This window comes from Bubalus bubalis, chromosome 21, assembly GCF_019923935.1.
Source record: "Bubalus bubalis isolate 160015118507 breed Murrah chromosome 21, NDDB_SH_1, whole genome shotgun sequence".
NCBI lineage: Eukaryota > Metazoa > Chordata > Mammalia > Artiodactyla > Bovidae > Bubalus > Bubalus bubalis.
Genome location: NC_059177.1, coordinates 21457709 through 21478758, shown reverse-complemented (window position 1 = coordinate 21478758; position 21050 = coordinate 21457709). Strand labels below are relative to the sequence as shown.

At 43.8% G+C, this 21050-nt stretch overlaps 1 protein-coding gene and 1 long non-coding RNA gene across 14 annotated transcripts in view; one reads left to right on the top strand and one right to left on the bottom strand.

Moving 5' to 3' along the window:
* Positions 1–18250, top strand: part of ITPR1 (inositol 1,4,5-trisphosphate receptor type 1) — a 354027-nt gene extending 335777 nt beyond the window's left edge. For all 10 annotated transcript variants that reach the window (XM_044934302.1, XM_044934310.1, XM_044934306.1 and 7 more), the window contains 2 exons: positions 7711–7872; positions 16946–18250. In XM_044934302.1, the coding sequence (XP_044790237.1) occupies positions 7711–7872; positions 16946–17032 (249 nt within the window). In that variant the 3' untranslated portion in view covers positions 17033–18250. The remainder of the gene's footprint in view (positions 1–7710; positions 7873–16945) is intronic.
* LOC112581280 overlaps positions 7716–21050 on the bottom strand; it is a 33035-nt gene continuing 19700 nt past the window's right edge. The window contains exons 1-6 of one of the 4 annotated variants that reach the window (XR_006547528.1): positions 20071–20778; positions 19110–19312; positions 18385–18643; positions 14948–15062; positions 14505–14604; positions 7716–7851 (exon numbers count right to left, since the gene is read on the bottom strand). This is a non-coding gene — a long non-coding RNA (uncharacterized LOC112581280). Of the gene's footprint in view, positions 7852–14504; positions 14605–14947; positions 15063–18384; positions 19036–19109; positions 20050–20070; positions 20779–21050 lie in introns of those variants that run through there. The other 3 variants (XR_003105804.2, XR_006547527.1, XR_006547526.1) reach the window with 3 other exon arrangements.

The following is a 21050-nucleotide window of genomic DNA, read 5'->3' as shown; positions in this document are numbered from 1 at the left end:
CTGAACAAAAAGTCCCGAGTTCTCATGTGCCCTCTTCTCCCTACCTCGCCTGCCAGTTCCTCTCTTAGTAACTTTTGTTTACTGTGGTGTAGTTACTACAATTGATAAACTAATAATACAGTAATTATTAACTAAAGACGGTGGTTTACACCAGGGTTCATGCTTGTGTTGTGCTCTGTCTGTTCATCACTACCGCCCCCAACCGCTGATTCTTTTTTACCTTTGGGATTCATTGTTTTAGTTTGTTTTTTTTTTGTCTTTTTAAATGTATCATAGATACTATAGCAATTTTGGAGTCATTAAGCATAGAGATCATTATCATTTTTTTCACCCAAAGTAACAAATTCTGGGTTTTGTTTGTTTTCTCTGATCTTAGGAAAGAGAGCTCTGAAGATTATTTTCTTCCTCTTTAATGCAAATAATCACCTTAACTTGGGCTTCCTAGGTTGTGCTGCTGCTAAGTCGCGTCAGTCGTGTCCAACTCTGTGCGACCCCATAGACGGCAGCCCAACAGGCTCCTCTATCCCTGGGATTCTCCAGGCAAGAATACTGGAGTGGGTTGCCATTTCCTTCTCCAATGAGGGAAGTCGCTCAGTCGTGTCCAACTCTTAGTAACCCCATGGACTGGAGCCTACCAGGCTCCTCCGTCCATGGGATTCTCCAGGCAAGAGTACTGGAGTGGGTTGCCATTGCCTTCTCCACCTAGGTTGTGCAGTGGTAAAGAATTCACCTGCCAATGCAGGAGACTCAGGTTCTATCCCTTGGTCAGGAAGATCCCCTGAAGAAGGGAATGGCAACCCAGTCTAGTATTCTTGCCTGGGGAATCCCATGGACAGAGGAGCTTTGTGGGCTGCAGTCCATGGGGGTCGCAAAGAACAGGACACAACTGAGCGCACACACACACAATCACCTTCACTCACAAGAGAGGCAAACGTTTAAAGTTTATTGAGTGTAATATATTCCTGCTGTAGAAAAGTTAAGGATTATCTTCAGTCTTCCTCCTCCGCCCTCTTCCAGGCATTTTCTGGGAGTTTGGATACATGAAGCCAAGAGTCTGTTTCCAGGCTGCCCCTCCCCCGCTTTGGTTCACTCCAGCCATCCCCAGGCACTCTGGGAAATCCAGTCTGTCATCTTGCTTGGTAAGATAAGGTGCAGTGCCTTTGACATTTTGCTTTGAAAGGACCATCTCTGCTCTCCTGAATCTTCCCCAAGGGGATTCTGAAGGGTGGAGGGGACTCTGGCTTACAGGTCCATCTTCCTGGGACCCGTCTTCTGGCCAGTGACCCTGTCTTTTATCCTCATGACGCCACCAGAGGGAAAAAAATCGCAGTTCTCTAGTCTGGCTGTGAAAGAATAACGGATTTAGCCATAAATGCTGCGTTGTTTACATGGTAAACAAAACTCTACCATCAGTGGACTTTCTCTGAGGAGGTAACTGATGATCTCAGCTGTCTTTCTTAGAACTGCCTCTTCAGTTGAACCTGGGAAGAGGGAGAAAAAAAAAAAACACACTTCTCAGAATGATTAGCATTTGCATCATACAATCCAACTTCCTCTCCTCCTCTCTCTCTCTCTCTCTCTCTCTCTTTCTCTCTCTTTCTCTCTCTCTCTCTCACACACACACCCTCCCTCTTTCCAGTCAAGAACATTTCAAGAGGTCAGTGCCGCCCCCGTGTCTAAAACTTCAGTGTTTGCTTTGCAGGGACTTTTCCAACTTTACCTAGAAAAGAACTAACCAGAACCTTAGCACTTGTGGTCAGCCTGCTTCCGGCTGTGGCTTGAGTCGGTTTGTCTGCTCTGACAGAGGAAGTGCTTGCTGTGACGGGAACCGCACTGGCTGGATTGTAGGAGGACTGGGGCAGACAGTGCCTAAGGACATTGGCATGTGAGGTGCCAGCAGCAAGGAGGGCAAGCGAAGCCCAGCAGGGCTCCCAGACCCAGGGCGACAGATGTGGCCGACAGACAGGCGGTGAAGCCACCAGCCCTCGCCCAGCCCCACCCTCCTGACCACACACACACCCGCCAAGATGAGTTCATGTATAAACAACATGTCTTCGCTGGAGATTACTTTCTCAAAAATTCAGTAGAAGCTGGGCCACTGAGACATATTTTTGACCTGGAATAGACGTGAAGGTGGGATTTTTGCAAACGTTCAGAGACCTTCAGAGTCTGGCTGGCTGGAGAGGCAGGGGTGTGCACTTCACAGGAGTCACTGAGTGCTCTAACCAGCTCAGCATTTGGTGTGAAAGGCTGAGCTAGATTGAAAGTCACTTCTCTCTCTGCTCCTCTGCTAAGGCTGGAGAGTCTTAGGATTTTTCCTGTAGAGATTCGGATCTCTGTGTGGCCAGGTCACAGTGTGAGGAGCCTTCACACTGCACTGGAATTTACCCTACCGCACAGGATGTAAAACCCAGTGGAAATGGAGGGCACAGTTTGGCCAGAGTAGCTAATTTTAACTCGTTGGTAATTTGAGATTTGACTTAACAGCCAGGGTGATTATTTAAGTAAAATATTGGCTACACCGAGGATCTCAAATTTTTGGTACATACCCATGTCAGGGCAGAAGAGCTAATGACACCTACTGGCCAGAGCACTCAGGTTCCCTTGTTTGGGGTTTTAGTGGGGCCCCCAACTCTGCTTCTTACTGTTAGATGTAAATGTTAGAGGAGGGCTATAAGGGAGAAACTTGAAGGTGGTCACCGGGAAGTATCTAGACCAGGAAATCCTGTTCCTCTGTTTGCACTGAAGACTCGCATGAGATGGAGAATGAAGACTTATCACTAGGATCCAGGCACAGGGTCCAAAGTGACCTGTAGAAAGGATGACGTTTCTATAAAATCATGGGGTTTTACCTTTAAATCTGATTCAATTTCATGTTGTGCTCCAGGGCATATTTTGAGGCTAATATATTTTCAATCGTTAACCGTTGACTAAGATGGACATTCAAATGAGATGGGTTATTTCTGTCTATGGCTTTGTGTAGCCCTTAGACAGGGTCTTCATCCCCAGGAGTACAGGGAGCCGGTGTACAGAAGCACAGAGAAGGCAAAAGCAAACAGCATCAGAGTGCATCTCTTGACCCTTGAGGGGAGGAGCACAGATGCCAGTAGCAGCCACCTTCAGGCCAGCGGAGCCCGTTCACCGGTCCAGCAGACACTGGGCACCGAGCACTTGGAGCTGAGACTGCAGTGGGTCCATGGACGTGCAGAGCCATGCCCTGCAGCCACATTCCTGGCACTACCGCCTCTTGGGGATTTAGGGACCTTGCCATCCTGTCTCTAGACCCTCAGCACTCAGCCCTGTGCCAGGCACAGAAATTACCGACGGTCTTTTCAGTAATCAGTTGTCGGATGGGGGCTGTGTATTTTGCATTTGTCAGAGGCCTTTCTGAAGCCATTGCTTCGGAGTCATGGGATCACATCACACACCCCACGGAAGAAGGTAGGAATCCACTGTGAACAAAGTCTCTTTTCCATCTATAGTTATTTGATCACTTGCTCTTTAGAATAAGAAGAAACTGTTCTTTAAGGTACATGCAGACTTTGCATCGATTTTCTGTATTCTTTTGAAGCCCTGTTTAATGTGGATTTTGTTTGGAAAGCTGTTTTCTATTTTTGTGGAGGATTCGCTAAGCCAATGCACATATGAAAGATCTGAGAGCCAGGTCTGAGGTGAATCCTCTGGCCATTTTCAGCAGTTCCTCTGTATGTCAGGCGCTGGTGACTGTGCTCACCTTCACCCCAGCGCCTTGCCAGGCGGGGGCTCCGGGTCGCTTTCTGCCCTTCCTCACCACCTGTCCCTGCTGCCTCCCTGCCTCACCAGTCCAGCTGTCCAGCCAGCATCACGCACGGGCCCACCACAGTCTGTCTGCTCTCCTCCCCAGCTCGGGCCACTCTGGTTTCCGGGCTATGCGCAACCGCCTGCTGAGTAGCCCTCACGCTGACCCCTCGTGTGGCCGAGTGCAAACCTTCCCCAAGACCCAGGCCTTCCAGGAAGAGGACACCAGCCACTCACAGCCCCCGCAGTCACATCCGACGTTGACCTCTCGCTCCCTTGACACAGCCTAGCTGCTTTCTTCAGTTCTGCTTTTTAACAGAAACAGCCAGTTTCCTTAACTAAACTGCAAGCACTCTGATGGGTGGAACCCTGGCTCATACTTAGGTTTCAAAGCCATGACCACCTTAACAAGGTCCAGGAGGCAGGGACCAAGTGCAGGGTCCTCGCTGCTGGGTCGCCAACACCAAGTACGTCAAGACTTCTGAAGCAGTTGTATGTCTTAAAATGTTTTCTTCCAAGAGTGCTTATGCTTTCGAGTTGGATCCAAAGAACTAGCAGATATTTCCTTCCAAATATACTCAGCAGTAGCAGCTTACAGTTTGTAAACACCAGGTTATTCTCAGGGTCTCCTGTGAAATACAGGTATTTCCTTCTTCCCCACCCTCTACCAGTCACCCTCTCTTCTGGGGCTGGTTCTGCACTACCATCTTGGAACACCCTCCCGATAGGATATCTGTGGTATCCCCATGGATGGTGTGTCTATATGCTCTTCAGAGTCTGATGGTTTCAGTGGGACTTTGGGTCTTTCCTCTTTACCTTGCTTCCTCAGAAGTCAGTGTGCAGACATGTGTAGCCATCCCCGTGGAAGTCCAGCCTCGGGTGCTTGGCTGGTCCCCTGCAGTTGTGCTCATGGTCCACCAGCCTGGCCCACCCATCTCTCCTCCTGTCAGGGGGCTTGAGCTGCCTATGAGCATCAGAAACGCCCAGACACCTGTCCCCTCCACGTGCCCTCTCCTGATCAGTCGGGTCATTCCTCCCTGAGAGGGACAGAGGGGGAAGATGTGATGATGACTCGGAGTGGTGAGTGTCATCAGTGACAGCTGACCATATGCCCTTCAGCATCGCTACTGTGCTTAAACATTTTCAGATGTCTGCTCTCCTCCTCTTCGCTGTAGACACACAGCAGAGAACCGATTGCAGCCATGGCAACAGTCCAGAGTTCTAGGCTGGTCATCCTCAAAATGGAATATATTTGTCAAATGTTCTTTTGCCTACCTCTCCGTCTGTGGAGGGAAGCTGACGAGAACTGGTGGAGGCTACTGTCAGGGCACATGTGAAAGGAGTGTTGATCAGGGCGTGTGGCATAGGCAGGGAGGCAGTGTCGTATCCTCCCACGGGCATGCTAAACAATTGAGGTTCACCATGTAAGCATTAGTTACTAGGCCGCCCAGGAAACAGTGGATTTACCATTCCTTGCGTCCACAAGTATTTATCAAGGGTCTGCTGTGTTTTAGTCTCTGTGCTCAGGTGGTTCCTGGTCTCAGGATGCAGGCAGGCTAGAGACTCCCCCCATGTCTTAAGCAGATGCTTTAAAGGAGATGGGACACCTGTGCCAGTGTGGTGCCTTCTTTGTGAAACTATCAACTGGTTCTTGCTTGGCTTCTATATTGCTCAATCTCATTAGGTCAAGACACAGTTGTCTTGCTTTTTACTATTTAGACATGTCTTGTGGGATTTTGTTCTTGATTTTCAGTATGTTGATGCCTTGTATTGTGTATGACAGGTTGGCAAACTCCAGCCTGTAAGTCCAAGTGGGCCCTCTGCCAGCATTTGTGAAGTTTTCTTGGGAAACAGCTACCCCATTCACTTGTGTACTGTCTATGGCTGTTGGGGGGCTACATGGTAGATTCATTGTGACAGAGTCCATATGGTCCAGAAAGCCAAAGATCCTATCAGAAACTACTACCTGGAAAAATTCTGCTGACCTCTGGTGTACACAAAGCACCAATAGCAAATTCTGCATGTGTGTGTTGGGGGGAGTGGGGTGGTCATGATTTGTGTTAGAATGTTTATTAGAATTTATCCTGATGAGATCGGAATGGCCCAGATGAAACGTGATAGCACATGGATGTCGAAGGAGTAGGTTTTCCTCCCCTTGCCTCCGGCTAAGGAAGCTTCTCTGTGGTTCATTCCTACCTTTCTGTACAGCACTCGTCTATAAAGTGTGCTTTTTAGGAGAAGTGGGAGAAAAGCAGATGTGAGCAGAAAGAAGTGAGGTGGGAGGAAGAGTCTTGTCCATTCTGTTAACCAGCAGTGAGAAATGGTGTTTACAGGTATGAGCAATAGGTATTAAAAGGGTGGACCTCTGACTTACTTGCAATAATGTCTTTGTCACATTAAAATAACAAATATAAATCTTTTCCTTAATGTATAAAGTGAGTGAAGTCGCTCAGTCGTGTCCAACTCTTTGAGACCCCGTAGACTGTAGCCTACCAGGCTCCTCTGTCCATGGGATTTTCCAGGCAGTAATCCTGGAGTGGATTGCCATTTCCTTCTCCAGGAGATCTTCCCAACCCAGGGATCGAACCTGGGTCTCCCACATTGTAGACAGACAGCACCAAGGAAGCTCAGAACCAATATTCTTGAAGTATTTATTATGAATTCTAAGCTGCTCTATATAGTTGAGTTGAACACATGTTCATCATCACAAATTTCATGTAACCCCTAAGAGTATCCTTTTGCTCTCTTCAGAGTACATATGTGTTTTAGTCCTAAAAGTCCAGTTCTCTTCAGATACAGGAGCATTAAAGGGGACATCTGTTTCTCTTTCAAGTTTGCAATTTGATTGCAGTCACCAAGCATTGAATCTACCTGGCCTACCTTCAGGTAATATTGATGAAGGGACCAAAATATCACTTAGATTAAGGGACCAATTTTGTGCTGGTAAATGTTTGGGAAAAGAGGGGGAACTGATTTGTTGTGTTTGCCACTTTGAATACTAACACCATGGCCGTTTCAAGTGACAAGTGTGATGTTACTGAAAGCAGAGTTGTAAAGAGTTATGCAGTAGGACCCTATTACAGTGTTTCCATCATACAGACATGATAGAGGTGAATAACCTCAAGAGCATGGATAGAAATAAAATGTGGGAAATGAAAAAAAAAAAAAAAAAGGGTGGCGATGATGAGGGGAGGAGACTGAACGGGTCTTTCTTACACCAACCGCCAGCACAGGCCAGCCATCTCAGGCGTGGAGGAGCAGGAGGCAAGAGGTGAGGGGTGGTGTCCGTAGTTCACAAAGAGGGCAACTGAACCCACTCTCCGTTTGCAGCCTCTTGACAGTTGCCTACGAAGAACACACCCATACATGTAGCTGGTAAATCCCACAACACTCGGGATCTTAAAATCCACTTACTTCTAGAGTGTTTGTTTGCAAATGATTTTCGAGTTTAAGTTAGGGAAGATGTGCAGAATCCCTGAGGATGGATGGTGGTGTCGCATAGCAGAGTGAATGCTCTTAATGCCACTGAACTGTACCCCCCAAAGTGATTAAAATGGCAAGTTGTATTGTGTATACGGGACTACAGTTTTAAGACTCAGATCTCACTGGCTCTGGAATTTGCAGAGCTCACAGGTGGAACGACAGTGTTAGTATTTGGAGTTGAGGAACTTTGGAAACCCACTTTGACCCATGTGTAATTTTACAGTGATGTCTTCTAGGAATTAAGAGAGTTTACTTATACTCAATTACAAAGACATTTACTGAATGTTTTTTTGTTTTTTTTTTTTTTAATACACAGTGCAGTACATTAGTTCTGTAGCAGGCAGAGACAGCCTGATGAACGATGCTGCCAAGACAGGATGGCATAGTAAGAGTGCCTCTGTGGTCTCTTCTGGTAGAAGTGACGCCCTCTCTTTTCCACCTGGGTTCTAGGAAAGAAACCTAGACTGGTTCCCGAGGATGAGAGCCATGTCCCTGGTCAGCAGCGATTCAGAAGGAGAGCAGAATGAGCTGAGGAACCTGCAGGAGAAGCTGGAGTCCACCATGAAGCTTGTCACCAATCTCTCTGGACAGCTGTCAGAATTAAAGGATCAGGTAAAGAAAAGAACCCTACCTGCCTACACAGAGACACACACCACTATGATACACACCAGATTTGGTGAGGGGAAGAAACAACAGTAGTGCTTAGGTTACAATGCTGAAGTTTATCATCTGGACAAAAAAAGGAAATGGGTGTTAAGCCCATTCAGCCCATCAGTTTCCCCTCTGTTCCCCCCTCACTGCCCCTTTGACAGGATAAGCCTATGACACTACTTTCAGTGCTGCTCAGGACGAGGTTTTAATGTGAAAAACAAAACCAGAAAATGAGAAAATGCAAACTACTTCAGTGAAGCACTGTCCAGAAAAACACACTGTGTAAAACTGTCCTGTCTTCTTCACTGACAGAAGATGACAGGCTGTTGCTGGCTTTTCTTTTCAGCCCTCAGACTATCAGCTCTTCTCCCCAGGTACTTCCATTCAGCATCCAGGGGATAAACCCCAGTCCAGGAAGAGCCCCAACCTCACTGACTGGCTGCCATCGTCCAGGCAGTGAGGCAGGTGCTGGGGTGGGACAGGGAGCACTCCGAACGCACCCCTGCCCTCACCGAGGTTAGCCGTCCACACACGTGCTGCTGCGTCCTGCCCCCTGTCCCTAAGATAAACGCCTTGCCCCTGTAACTAAGCTGGGGGAAGGGGGCATTCTTTGTGCCCTCTCCTGGCCCCCTTAAAACAAGCACTCACAGTCACCAGGTGATGCCCTCTGTGCTGGGAGAACCTGTGCTCAGCCGCATTGATTGGGATCACCCTGCACACCGTGCTGAAAGCTTTTTAATCAGTTTCATACACGAGATTATACATTTTACACAGCAGTAGTTACCAGGCCAGGCTGGCCGGGTGGTCAATGGTTTAGACCCACAGCTGCTTGATGACCCTGGGGAACGTAATAACTAGTGAAGCTCCGCCTAGAGTAAACTCTTCTTGGAGGTGGTTTCCATGGCACTTTAAGCAGTCCTACTTTGCATTATGTTTCTTTGCCAAATTATTGCAAACTGAGCCCCAAGATCCAATCTGGCCTCAAATTCGTTGTATTAAGGTGCAAATAAAAAGACTAATGAGAGGAGAAAGCCATATTTATGAAGGCTATCTCTGGTGCTCATTTAGAGTAATAACCTGCATAAGTAAAACTTATAGAGATATAACTAGTTTCCTTTGGTAATTGTTTTATTGCGTCTTTAACCCTGCTGTGAAACACTTGACAAATGGTCCCCAGAACTACACTGATGCACGAGTCTGTCTGATACGGCTGCTTGTGTTACCCATCCCCTCCCCCTACCCCGAGTGAGGCGAGCTCTTTAACGCACGGAGCGATGCTTGAGCTCCCTTCCTCTCCCTTAGAGCTGTGGCTGTAAGGATCGCCATTAAATCAGGTACTTTAAATTAGATGCCAAAAAATCGTAAGAGAAATTGATCTAATACAGACCTAAACACCTCTGAAGCTATTATTGGGTAGTCTGTGGTAGTAAATGCCAGGCAAGTAGGCCTGGCCTGTCCTCCCAACAGTAAGAATCCGGGGTGTTGAATTGCTCCCTGAGGGTGGTTCTGAAGCTGCTTCAGTGATGGACACTTTGCAAAGCAGTGAACTTGGCCTAAGGAGTGAGTGGAGCTGAGGAATTCACCCAGAATCATAGGTGTATGAGGTATCCAAGACCCTGGAGGGCATCGGACCCAATTCCATCCTTTTTTTTGTTGAGGATACTAAGATACACAGCAGGCTGTTGGGAAATTTACCCAACTTGATCTGAAAACAGCAGGCAGGAGCTCCTGGTCTTACAGGCGAAGCTTGACTTTCCCTTGTCTTGTTTCCTCATTGTACCCTGTTTGCCTTTCATGGTTGACTGTTTCAATTCTTACTCATTTTTTTAAAAGTTAAGAGTTTCAGAAGTCATATCATATATCAATATTTAAACATTACGAAGTATACATTCATTGCCATGTTACATAACTGATCACAGAGACTTGGCATCAGGATTGTTTCTATGAAGCCAGAATGTTGGCTTGAACAAACTATGATTACGTATGAACTAAGGTTCATTAAGTGACAGCAAAACCAGTGTGGTTTAAACTGCTTGGTTTCAGGTCTTTTTACATTTTTGTTTTAAAGTGAGCCATTGGAACCACCCTTCAGAAAACCTTACCCTTATGAATGAATTTGAAATTGAACCACTTTTTCCTTGAAGATGTTACAGGCTAAAAATAAAAAGGAAACCAGTAACTTATTCTAAAGTACCTTTACCAGGATTGATCTGCTTAGGTTTTATGGTGTCCAGAATTACAGGAAAAACTCAGCATTGCTGCTTTTACTGGGGGAAAACTTGGTTCTTACAGAAGGAATTAGTCAACAGTTTCTTTTGACTTTGTAGCAAAGCTTTAAAGCATTTTTTGGAGAATCAACTTGTTGAAAAGATTCACATTTTGTTAATTTGGTGTGTAACAATCCTAAAGATTTCTTAACTTTTTTCTGCATAAAAAGTCATGCAGATAGGCAGAGAACTGCTGGTTCTTAAATGGCAACTGTGAGAATTCTTGCTCTCCAAAGGGAAAAAAAGTTTTGAATTAAAAAATAAAAAGCCCACAAATGATTAATGAATGAGAAACTCTGTGATAAGATATTTTTTTAAACCAGCTATGAAAGAATACCATTCAGTAGTAACAGTGCTGGAAAATACAAAAATTGCTTCATCACTTAGATATTTTTTCAGATCTTCTGGTCCAAAAAAGCAGCATAATGGAGCAAAGATAGTTGAATGTCTTTGGCTTTAATCTTTATTGTTATTGACCTCTCTGGTGGTGGTGGTCTTCAAATACCAGTTTGAGAAGAAAAAGTTCCTATCAAGGATACTAGTAAAAACCTGGTTAGTGGCTTTTCTATTACTGCCAAGAACAGTTAACTAAAATTGCTATTCTAAGTGTTAGTTCATGATGCTGCTCATCTTCAAGTTTCCCCTCCCAAGAGATTCTGAATACAAATGTGATTCTAAAATGTTATGGAAAAACCCCAAAGAACTTTCTGGCCAATCCAGTAGTTGTTAGGAATACTAGTAGTGCTTGAAATTCTTATCATATTAACATGGTATATGTTTGGTGTTTTTCATGCAAGAGGGTTATTATCTTGTTAACTACATAAAGAAGGAAGGGATAACATGATCAGAATAATTCCTCACAGTTGGAAAATGGGATATTAAACCTTACCTGAAGGTCTGTGTTCCTTAGCCTGTGTTGGAATCACAGAAGAGGCCGTAGGTAACACCTGCCCTCTAGGATACTGTGATCTATCCAGAAAGCAACAGACCTCTAACAATAGGACACTGCAGGAAGAGTATTAGGGCCCATCCGCCAGAATGAAGCCCGTCTCATGGGGCACGCGGGGCCTGGGGTGTCAGAGGTGTTGAGCTCCTACCGCTTAACAAGGAGGCGCAGCAGGGTGGTAGCCCTGGAGGGGCGTAGGCCTGAGCAAGGGCATGAAAGCGCATGGCGTGCTCCAGCAAACGCACTGTGCGCCAGGCCTTTCGCTTGTTCTCCTAGCCACCGTTTACTAGGCACCTGTGGTGTGCAGCCCTAGGGACTGGGGTTACAACGGTGAGCAGAGCCTGTTCTCCTTCTTCAAGGAACTAAGAGTCTAGAGTGGGAGACAAATAGGTAAACAAATTAGAATTCAATGTGGTAAGTGTGTAACAGAAATTTGAAAGTTTGCTCTGGAAATAAAGAAAAAGGCAGCACTTCATTCTGCCTGACCTGAGGGAGAGGATCTGAATCACTGCCATGGAAACCTCTCAGAGATGGTCATGCAGAAGCATGAGAGAGTGTCTATCAGGGGAACTCAAGAGGACCACTGCACTGGGGACCGAGAATGTGACTATCCATGTATGTTTATAGTGAGTCAATATACCTGCCTTTGAGAGAGGCTTCAGCTGTACTTCTCAGGATTTTAGGCTCGTCCTTAGCAGCATGACTGATTTTATAGGACTGTAAAGATCAGTTAGATCAAGGCTAATGGAGGTGATGGAATTCCAAGTGAGCTGTTTCAAATCCTAAAAGATGATGCTGTGAAAGTGCTGCACTCAATATGCCAGCAAATTTGGAAAACTCAGCAGTGGCTACAGGACTGGAAAAGGTCAGTTTTCATTCCAATCCCAAAGAAAGGCAATGCCAAAGAATGCTCAAACTACCGTACAATTGCACTCCTCTCACACGTTAGTAAAGTAATGCTCAAAATTCTCCAAGCCAGGCTTCAGCAATACGTGAACTGTGAACTTCCAGATGTTCAAGCTGGATTTAGAAAAGGCAGAGGAACCAGAGAGCAAATTCCCAACATCTGCTGGATCATCAAAAAAGCAAGAGAGTTCCAGAAAAACATCGACTTCTGCTTTATTGACTACGCCAAAGCCTTTGACTGTGTGGACCATGACAAACTGTGGAACATTCTTAGAGATGGGAAACCAGACACCTGACCTGCCTCCTGAGAAATCTGTGTGCAGGTCAGGAAGCAACAGATAGAACTGGACATGGAACAACAGACTGGTTCCAAATAGGAAAAGGAGTACATCACGGCTGTATATTGGCACCCTGTTTATTTAACTTATATGCAGAGTACATCATGAGAAACGCTGGGCTGGGAGAAACACAAGCTGGAATCAAGACTGCCAGGAGAAATATCAAAAACCTCAGATATGCAGATGACACCACCCGTATGGCAGAAAGTGAAGAGGAACTAACTAAAGAGCCTCTTGACGAGAGTGAAAAAGTTGGCTTAAAGCTCAACATTCAGAAAACTAAGATCATGGCATCCAGTCCCATCTCTTCATGGCAAATAGATGGGGAAATAGTGGAAACAGGGTCAGACTTTATTTTGGGGGGCTCCAAAATGACTGCAGCCATGAAATTAAAAGACGCTTACTCCTTGGAAGAAAAGTCATGACCAACCTAGACAGCATATTCAAAAGCAGAGCCATTACTTTGCCAACAAAGGTCCGTCTAGTCAAGGCTGTGGTTTTTCCAGAAGTCATGTATGGATGTGAGGGTTGGACTGTCAAGAAAGCTGAGTGCCGAAGAATCGATGCTTTTGAACTGTGGTGTTGGAGAAGACTCTTGAGAGGCCCTTGGACTGCAAGGACATCCAACCGGTCCATCCTAAAGGAGATCAGTCCTGGGTGTTCATTGGAAGGACTGATGTTGATTGATGTTGAAGCTGAAACTTTGGCCACCTGATGCAAAGAGCTGACTCATTTGGGAAAGATTGAAGGCAGGAGGAGAAGGGAATGAAAGAGGATGAGATGGTTGGATGGACATGAGTTTGGGTAAACTGTGGGAGTTGGTGATGGACAGGGAGAGCTGGCACGCTGCAGTCCATGGGGTCGCAAAGAGTCAGACACGACTGAGCAACTGAACTGAAGGATCAGTTGTGGTGACTGGAGTTTCCAGGCTGCTTAGAATCTGAGTAGCCACGGCCTTACTGTGACAGGAAGGTAGGCTGCAGCTTCCGTGTGCTGTGGATGAACTTTCTCTGCAGTGCGAGCCCTTAATCGTTTACACTGGTACAGCAGATTTTGCCAATTTGCAGTCAACACTATTTTCACGAAAAATCTTTTAGACATTTGGTTGCTTCTCACCTGTAAAGCTACCATATCATTTGCTTTCTGTTTAGACTGAGTCAAAAAGAAGGCATACAGAAATTCAAGCTAGTCTCTATATAGTTTATGAAGAAGAACATTGCTTCAAATGTTCATCCTTAGCAAAATGTGGATTTTGAGGGTTTTTCAATATATCTACTACAAATGGGACATGTTGCACTAATCAAAATAGATTTTTCAGTATTAAAATGTTGAGTTGTTACCTTAGATCTCAATGTGATGGATATTTTTATCTAGTCAGTTTTGTTTCAGATGTCCAGAGAGAATGTGCTAAGGGTAGACTTTGTTTTGATATGGGTAATCGTAACAGATAATAATGATGCCTTAAATAAGATATATAGAGTGTATGTGAATCTATGTAGACAGGTAAGTAGATTGAATTGAGCTAATAAGGCCAGGAACTATGTGAGAATGTCTACCAAGGGACCAGGGAAACTTACCTGGTCAGCAGTGTTGAACTTGGTTTCTTATAGGCCAAATTTAGTCCCAGGGTGGGGTCTGTTTCACTATCTCAGAAATAGGCCAAGATCAACAGGAGAGTTACATTTTCATATACTTGAGTACTTTGGGGAAAAAAAAATCCAAGTATATGAACTACTTGGTTTTCTTTTGTTACTGTTCCCACACAATTATCACTGGATGAGCACTGTGTCCAAAGGGCCAGATACTTAAGCAGCTGCCCCTGGTACTTTGATGACTCACTTAGATGACAGCCATTCTGTCTACAAGGCCATGGTTGATCAAAACAGAATTCAGGCAGTCAGATTTGTGTGCCGACCATGTGCTCAACTGTAGAGAATCATTCCTGAGATCTCATTTTGAGAAAATGTACCCAAAGTACTTTTTAAGTATTCAAGTATATGAAAATGTAATTTTTCTAAGGATCTTGGCCTATTTCTGAGACAGAGAAATGCTCTTCTAGAGCAGCCGTGTGGTCCTAGATCCACAGCATTAACGCTACCTTGGAACCTGTTAGCAATGCAGATTCACCAACCTTACCCTGAGCCTCCTCAATGGAAACTCTGTGGGCCCTTTGATCTGTGTTGTAACAAGCCTTCGGGGTGCTTCTGGCACATGCCAAAGTTTAAGAACTATTATTCTAGGGAAATAGGAAACAAAATTAAGTATGTGCTGAAAATGAAAGTGTTAGTCGCCCCGTCATGTCTGACTCTTTGCCACACCCGCCCCACGCCCCCCGGACTGTAGCCCGTCAGGCTCCTCTGCCCATGGAATTCTCCAGGCAAGAGTACTGGAGTGGGTTGCCATTTCTTTCCCCAGGGGATCTTTCTGACCCAGGGATGGAACCTCGGTCTCCTGCATTGCAGACCGTCTGAATTCTTTACCGTCTGAACCACCAAGGAAGAAGCCCCAGGGAAGTCTGTGCTAGGTTCTTGAAATTACCAGGCACAACCTCTGCTTGAACAAAGGTTTTGGCCACTCACCTCAGTAGGGAGCTTCAAAAGGTCAGGGACTGAGGGACGGTGATGCGATCATTATTTTTAGGAAGACAAACCTGGAGAATTAGAGTCGGACCACCACTGAGTTATCAGGTGCTACCTATAGAAGAGGGAGGGAAGATGTGCCATTGGTTGGCTCATTTGCTATAACGAATGCAGTTTTAGAAGCTTTCAAGAGAATGACCGAATAGCCAATAGATTGAAAACTCACAGGAAGCTAATTGGACACACAGGCATGAGGCTACACAACATACAGAGAAGGTCATCTCAAATGTAAGTAGAAATTTATAGAAAATTTTCAGGAAAAACTTCAGTGACCAACTTCAACCGTGGAAAAATCTCAGCATCTTTAAATGGAAGCTTTGAGTACCCATCAGTACACGTGGAGCCCACCAAGATTCCTAAATCATTAAGAATGCAGGGATTATTAAATTCAGTGAGCTCTGCTGGAGTCCTTCTCAAGGCTGCCTGCCAGGGGACTAGTTTGGGGGTGAAAGTCTGGGCTGAGTGTGTGAAGTATCGGGCAGTGAGCTGACTGACTGCATCACCATCGACTTGTCAGTTTATTCCATGAGTCACAGGAGGCTCTCCTGCAGCTGTCTGTGAAGTATAGTAGAGGGTTGTGACGCCTCCTTTAAAGATTTGTCACTCATCTAAGGAAACTTTTGAGGCTAGCAGAATACCCCTCATGCAACTCTTCATAAGAGGCTTTGTAAAAAGTTACCTTTTGGAAATACTCCTTGTAAACCTCTCTTAAAATACAACTGAAGGCATTTCATAGGCATCTCAACATAGCAGTCGTCCTTTCATATCAAAATACTGTTTCAAATAAGGCAAAATAACTACTTTAAAAGTGAACTGAGGTAACTTTATTCTCATTTTACTTGCTCTCGGGGGTATTTTGTACCAAAAATTAGTCCAGGTGAAAACTGAGATTTAAGCATCTACAATGGGACAGACACTCTTAGAAAATTTACATACATCCTCTCTATGAGGTCGGAATTATTGCCCTCATTATATGAATGAAGAAACAAGACTTTGGAAAGTTACAACATAAAACCTTATGGAAATAGGTCTGTCTGATTCCAGTGCCCACATTCTTTATAGTAATACTACTAAACCCTAATTCCTCTCTGACTTTAGGAAGCCAAAAATCTAGATGCAGGATCTAAGACCACTTAGAGATAACAGTTTTATCCAGTTATTTCATATAGCTTTTTTACCTTAATTGACCTAAATGCCCAGCATCAAATCCAGAGCTGGGATAACTGGGTTAAGAAAAATGTAAATACAGGGAGTTAATTATGCCCTGAAATAGGCAGAACTGAGCTAGATGCCTCTCAATATGAGAAGTGGTTTAGTTCAGCAGCCAAATAAAAGGTCCCAACTTCTTGTTTGCAGTTTTGAAAACACAGTTTCTTTTGAGCAGACTTAAGAAATGGTCTTTCCTGACCTTAGTGTATAGGGGGTGAGGACTGGTCTCCACTGAGTGCCAGCCCATGATTTGTGTCATTCAGTCACCCTGGACCTGAAGTGTTAAGGACATTCTCATCTCCCTAGAAACGCTGTGTGATTTTTTTCTCTCAAACCTATCCAAGAACAATCGGAGAATAACCGAGACACCCTGAAGCCAATGGACTCAATCTCTCTCAAACTTAGAGTTCTAAACACATTACACAGTTTCTTAAGTGTTTAAGTGTGACACAACTCTCGTACAAAGCTATTATTTGGACATAGATTTGGGAAACAAGTCGCAAGCAGAATTTCTGAATGTCACATTGCATGACTAGGGCACAGAATTCCCCATTCTGTGCAGGTAGATGTCCTTTTTGAAGTTGTGTGTTTGATATACTGATGGGATGCTATTTGTAGAAAGTGGGTTTCAGTATAAACCATAACCACAGAGGTGAGTCTATGGTTGAGTATACGATTTGACGTACAGGAAGTGTCTGGGTCTAATGATGAAACTTTTTAACTTTCCAGATGACAGAACAAAGGAAGCAGAAACAAAGAATTGGTCTTCTAGGACATCCTCCTCACATGAATGTCAACCCACAGCAACCAGCATAAGCAAATGAACTAAAGGCATCGTATTTACCTTTTAAATTATTTTTAGTGTGGGTCTGGCTAATCAGTTCTGATTCTCCCACAGAGGTTGCATTTATGCTTAGTATATTTGTAAATACTCAGTTTTATACTGTATGTATATGATTGCTACTCTCCAGGTTGGGATATATGTATTGTAATTAGAATTGTTGGCAGGGTGAAATTTCATTTGTGCCAAAAAAGTATTTAAAATGCCTTTTTGGGAAGGACTAAAGAAAGCACCTGACTTGCACTTGAACCACATTATAGATTTAAAAGTATATGACATGTATTTTGTATTTAAATCTAGAATAACCAGTATTTATGTTTTTTATAAAACTGTGCAATACCAATTATGCAATCACCATAAATTTGTAACTCCTGTGTATCCTAAGGGGAGTGCACATCTTTGAAGCTGGTGTGTTAATAGTATGTAACAAATGGTTAAATGATGCTGCTGCCAAAATCATATTACTGGTGAGTTTCAGGCCCCCGGGCGTTTTGTACCGTATAATTATCCTGTGGCGATAGTACTTCTCGTTGCTAGCGGCACCGGCGCCTCTCCTAGTCACAGTGCCCCGAGCCTCGGAACTGGTAGGTCAGCATTCATTTTAAGAAAAGCAACTTTAGTTTCAAAGATACTTTTAGGCTTCTGACTTGATCATTTAAACTATGTCTTTTAAGTAAGAGCGCTAAATTAGAGGCTCAGACTTTAGTTTGCCAAGTTGACGAATTTTTTAAAGGGAAATTTCTAAGCCCATCAGTGTCATCTCCAAGGTGAATTTTGGTGTCACTTTATAAGGAAATGAATAATTGATGGTCTCTAGATGATCTAGTCCAAACAGAGTTGATTTTTTTCATCGGAACCAACATGCTACAGTAGCTAAGACGTGTTAAACTATAGCCTTCCAGATAGAGATGAAATATGATCTATCCCATTAGAACTCATAGTTTGAACACTGACATGTTATTCTTGTGAACGAGCCACATTTGAGTTTTTTTCTTTGTCACATGATTTCTTTGCTTGATGGATGAAAAGTATGAGAGGAAACTTTTATATCTGTTGCCTAGTTTTGTACATGGATCTCATTTTACAAGAGACTCTACCAAAAAGTTTAAAAATGTATTGAAAGCAGAGTTCTGAAATGAGTAAAGTTTGTAAATCCATATATAAAAATATTTAATAAATGATGCAGAATAAAATACTGTGACTGAGTGATGGCTTTCATTTAGAAGTTTCTTTCTGTCATCACAGCTATTCCAATTATATATTTTCTTTAGGACCAACTTAAAAGTATAAATGGTTTACTTACCAGGTTGATTCTGAAAGTGCTTACCTGAGGAATGAGAACTCTGAGAGCTCCTGAACAAATAACAGGGGCGGGTTTAGCCCAGTGGCTATTGGTTCTTCTCGATGGGCGACTGCCAAGCAGACTGTCACGGGTAACGCGGGCACACGTGGTCGAGTCTAGAATGCCAGTTCAGGCTCCCGCTCCTGCACTTTCCCTGGGGGACCTGAACTTGTCATCTGCCATGCAAAGAAGCACCGAGCAGCGAAGTCAGCTTTCCTTCAATGGTCAGAGGCCTTCGTGACAGCTGGAAATGTTTGACAAATCTAACTCGTCTATCCAAAGGCAGAGAAAGCTGTCCCCTCCTTAGAGAACTGCCTGCCCTGGTTGCTCTTGTAATGTTGATTTTCTCTGTGCTTTGCCAAATAAGAATAATTACCATCCTATGTCAGAAACTAGGTTGGGATTAAACTCCACTTAAATGACTCGCTTCAAAACCAATGCTTCTGCGTTATAAATTCGGTAACTTTAAAAACAAGTGAATCATTTTCCAGTCAATACAGCATATCTCCATAAAATTTTTCCATAATAAAACCAATACAAGATAGACACGTACTTGTATCTATGAACAAACCACCAGCACTCCATGCCAAACCCCACCACGTGAGCCCCAGCCCATGGAGACTTGCTCCCCTTGGCTCTCCCTTTGATCTCCCAAGCTGCCCAGCCCGGCGAGGCAGTGTGTGTGGTTTGTCTCCCAGAGCCTGTCCCACCTCACTCACTGCCAAGTTCTGCTTTGACATGTTCAGGTGGCAGCTTTTACAGGTTTGTCATGTTTCATTTGATTCCTGTCACTTAAGATACAGATCTTCATTCGGTTCGCCAGCTTCAGCAGAAAATAAATGGAATTCTTCTCCAACCCACATGCAGTAGATTCTACCAGTGGAGTTTGGGTGTGAGCACAAAGCTGGTACAACTGAAACAAAATTTGAAATAATAGCTCCCGTGGCCTTTGATGTATAATTGTGATTTCACCTTTTTCCAGACATCGCTTTTTCAACACTTCTATTTCAAGGTTCAAGTTGCCTTTAAAGTTACTCAGTAGCATGGAAACTTACATTACCATATGTAAAATAGCCAATGGGAATTTGCTGTATGACTCGGGGGAAATCATGGGCTCTGGGACATCTAGAGGAGTGGGATGGAGAGGGAGATGGGAGGGAGTTTCAAATGGGAGAGGATATATGTATACCTATGGCTGATTCATGTTGAGGTTTGACAGAAAACAAAATTCTGTAAAGCAATTATCCTTCAATTAAAAAATAAAAAGTTACTCAGATGAAGAATCAGTGCTATTGGACTAATGTGTTATATAGCACAGTGCTCACAAGCAGGACAGTCTTTTTGGCTCTCATGATTTAATTTTAAAAGTTTGCTGTAGCAACAACTAAGATTTCAAGATTTTGCCAATTTCCTTAACTAAACCATTTGTTATGTCAAAGAGTCTGGGAAGCTCCATTTCACCTTTCTAACGCTTATATTACCTTTCCCATTTCTACTTATGTCCCTAAAATTCTGTAGTGATAAACCTTGTTTCCTCCTACAAATAAAGTCTTAAAGCTTTACTTGATATTCCCCGCAGGGCAACTGTTCTTAGAACTGTGCGCCTCTACTCACACACACACACAAAATACAACTCTTTATTTTGTTTTTAAAAAATATGATTCAACTTACCTGGTTTTCTTCAGTTGGTTTCATTTGGTTCTACTTTCTGAAAATGAATTGCTTGATTGTGCGCTTGTAAAAACTGCTTTCACCCTGTTTAAACATTTCCTAATGTAAATTATAAAGCAAGCAAACTTTACTTGTGGGAGCTAACCAGCAACACTGTCTTTGCAGTAGCAACCTAAGCACAGTGTTACTTATGTGCTAATGGGAAATGACCAAGTTCTTTATGGTAAACTAAGGAATTATCACATTAAAATCTCAGTTATTGATTTCTGTATCTTCCTCCCATGGTTGGTTTGGGTAATGTGCTAATGAGAGACAGCCTGAAAGTTTCTGCTAATTGTTTTAAGGCTAATCACGAGAGCTTTCACACAGATGGAAATTTAGTCTTCTAAGACTATTAATTACGAAAGGAGAATAAGTATGTACTTACACAAGTAGAGTTGGGTTTTGCTAAAATGTTTTTACAGATTTTAAAAAACAGAATGTGCTTGACAGCAGGCTTAATTTATATGACAATAAAAGTCACGTTTACACAAGACAGGATGTCATAACAAAGGACTCCTACTGCAGGCTCTTGAGACAATGTGTTCCTATCTGCCACAGAGCAGGAGTGAAACTTTTCATTTTTAATTGGAGAATAATTGCTGTACAATGTTGTATTGATTTCTGCTGGATGACAATGTAAATCAGCTCTAAGTGCACATATATTCTCTTCCTCTTGAGCCTCCCTCCCACCCCCATCCCACTTCCCTGTCATCACAGAGCACAGGGCTGAGCTCCCCACCAGCTACCTATTTTACACATGGTAGTGAATGTAAGGCAGCGCTGCTCTCGATTCGTCCCACCCTCTCATTCCCTTATTGTGTCCACAACTCTGTTCTCTGTTTCTGTGTCTCTCTTCCTGCCGGGCAAATAAGTTCATCAGTACTGCTTTTTTAGGTTCCATATATACGCTTGAATATACGGTATGTGTTTTCCTCTTT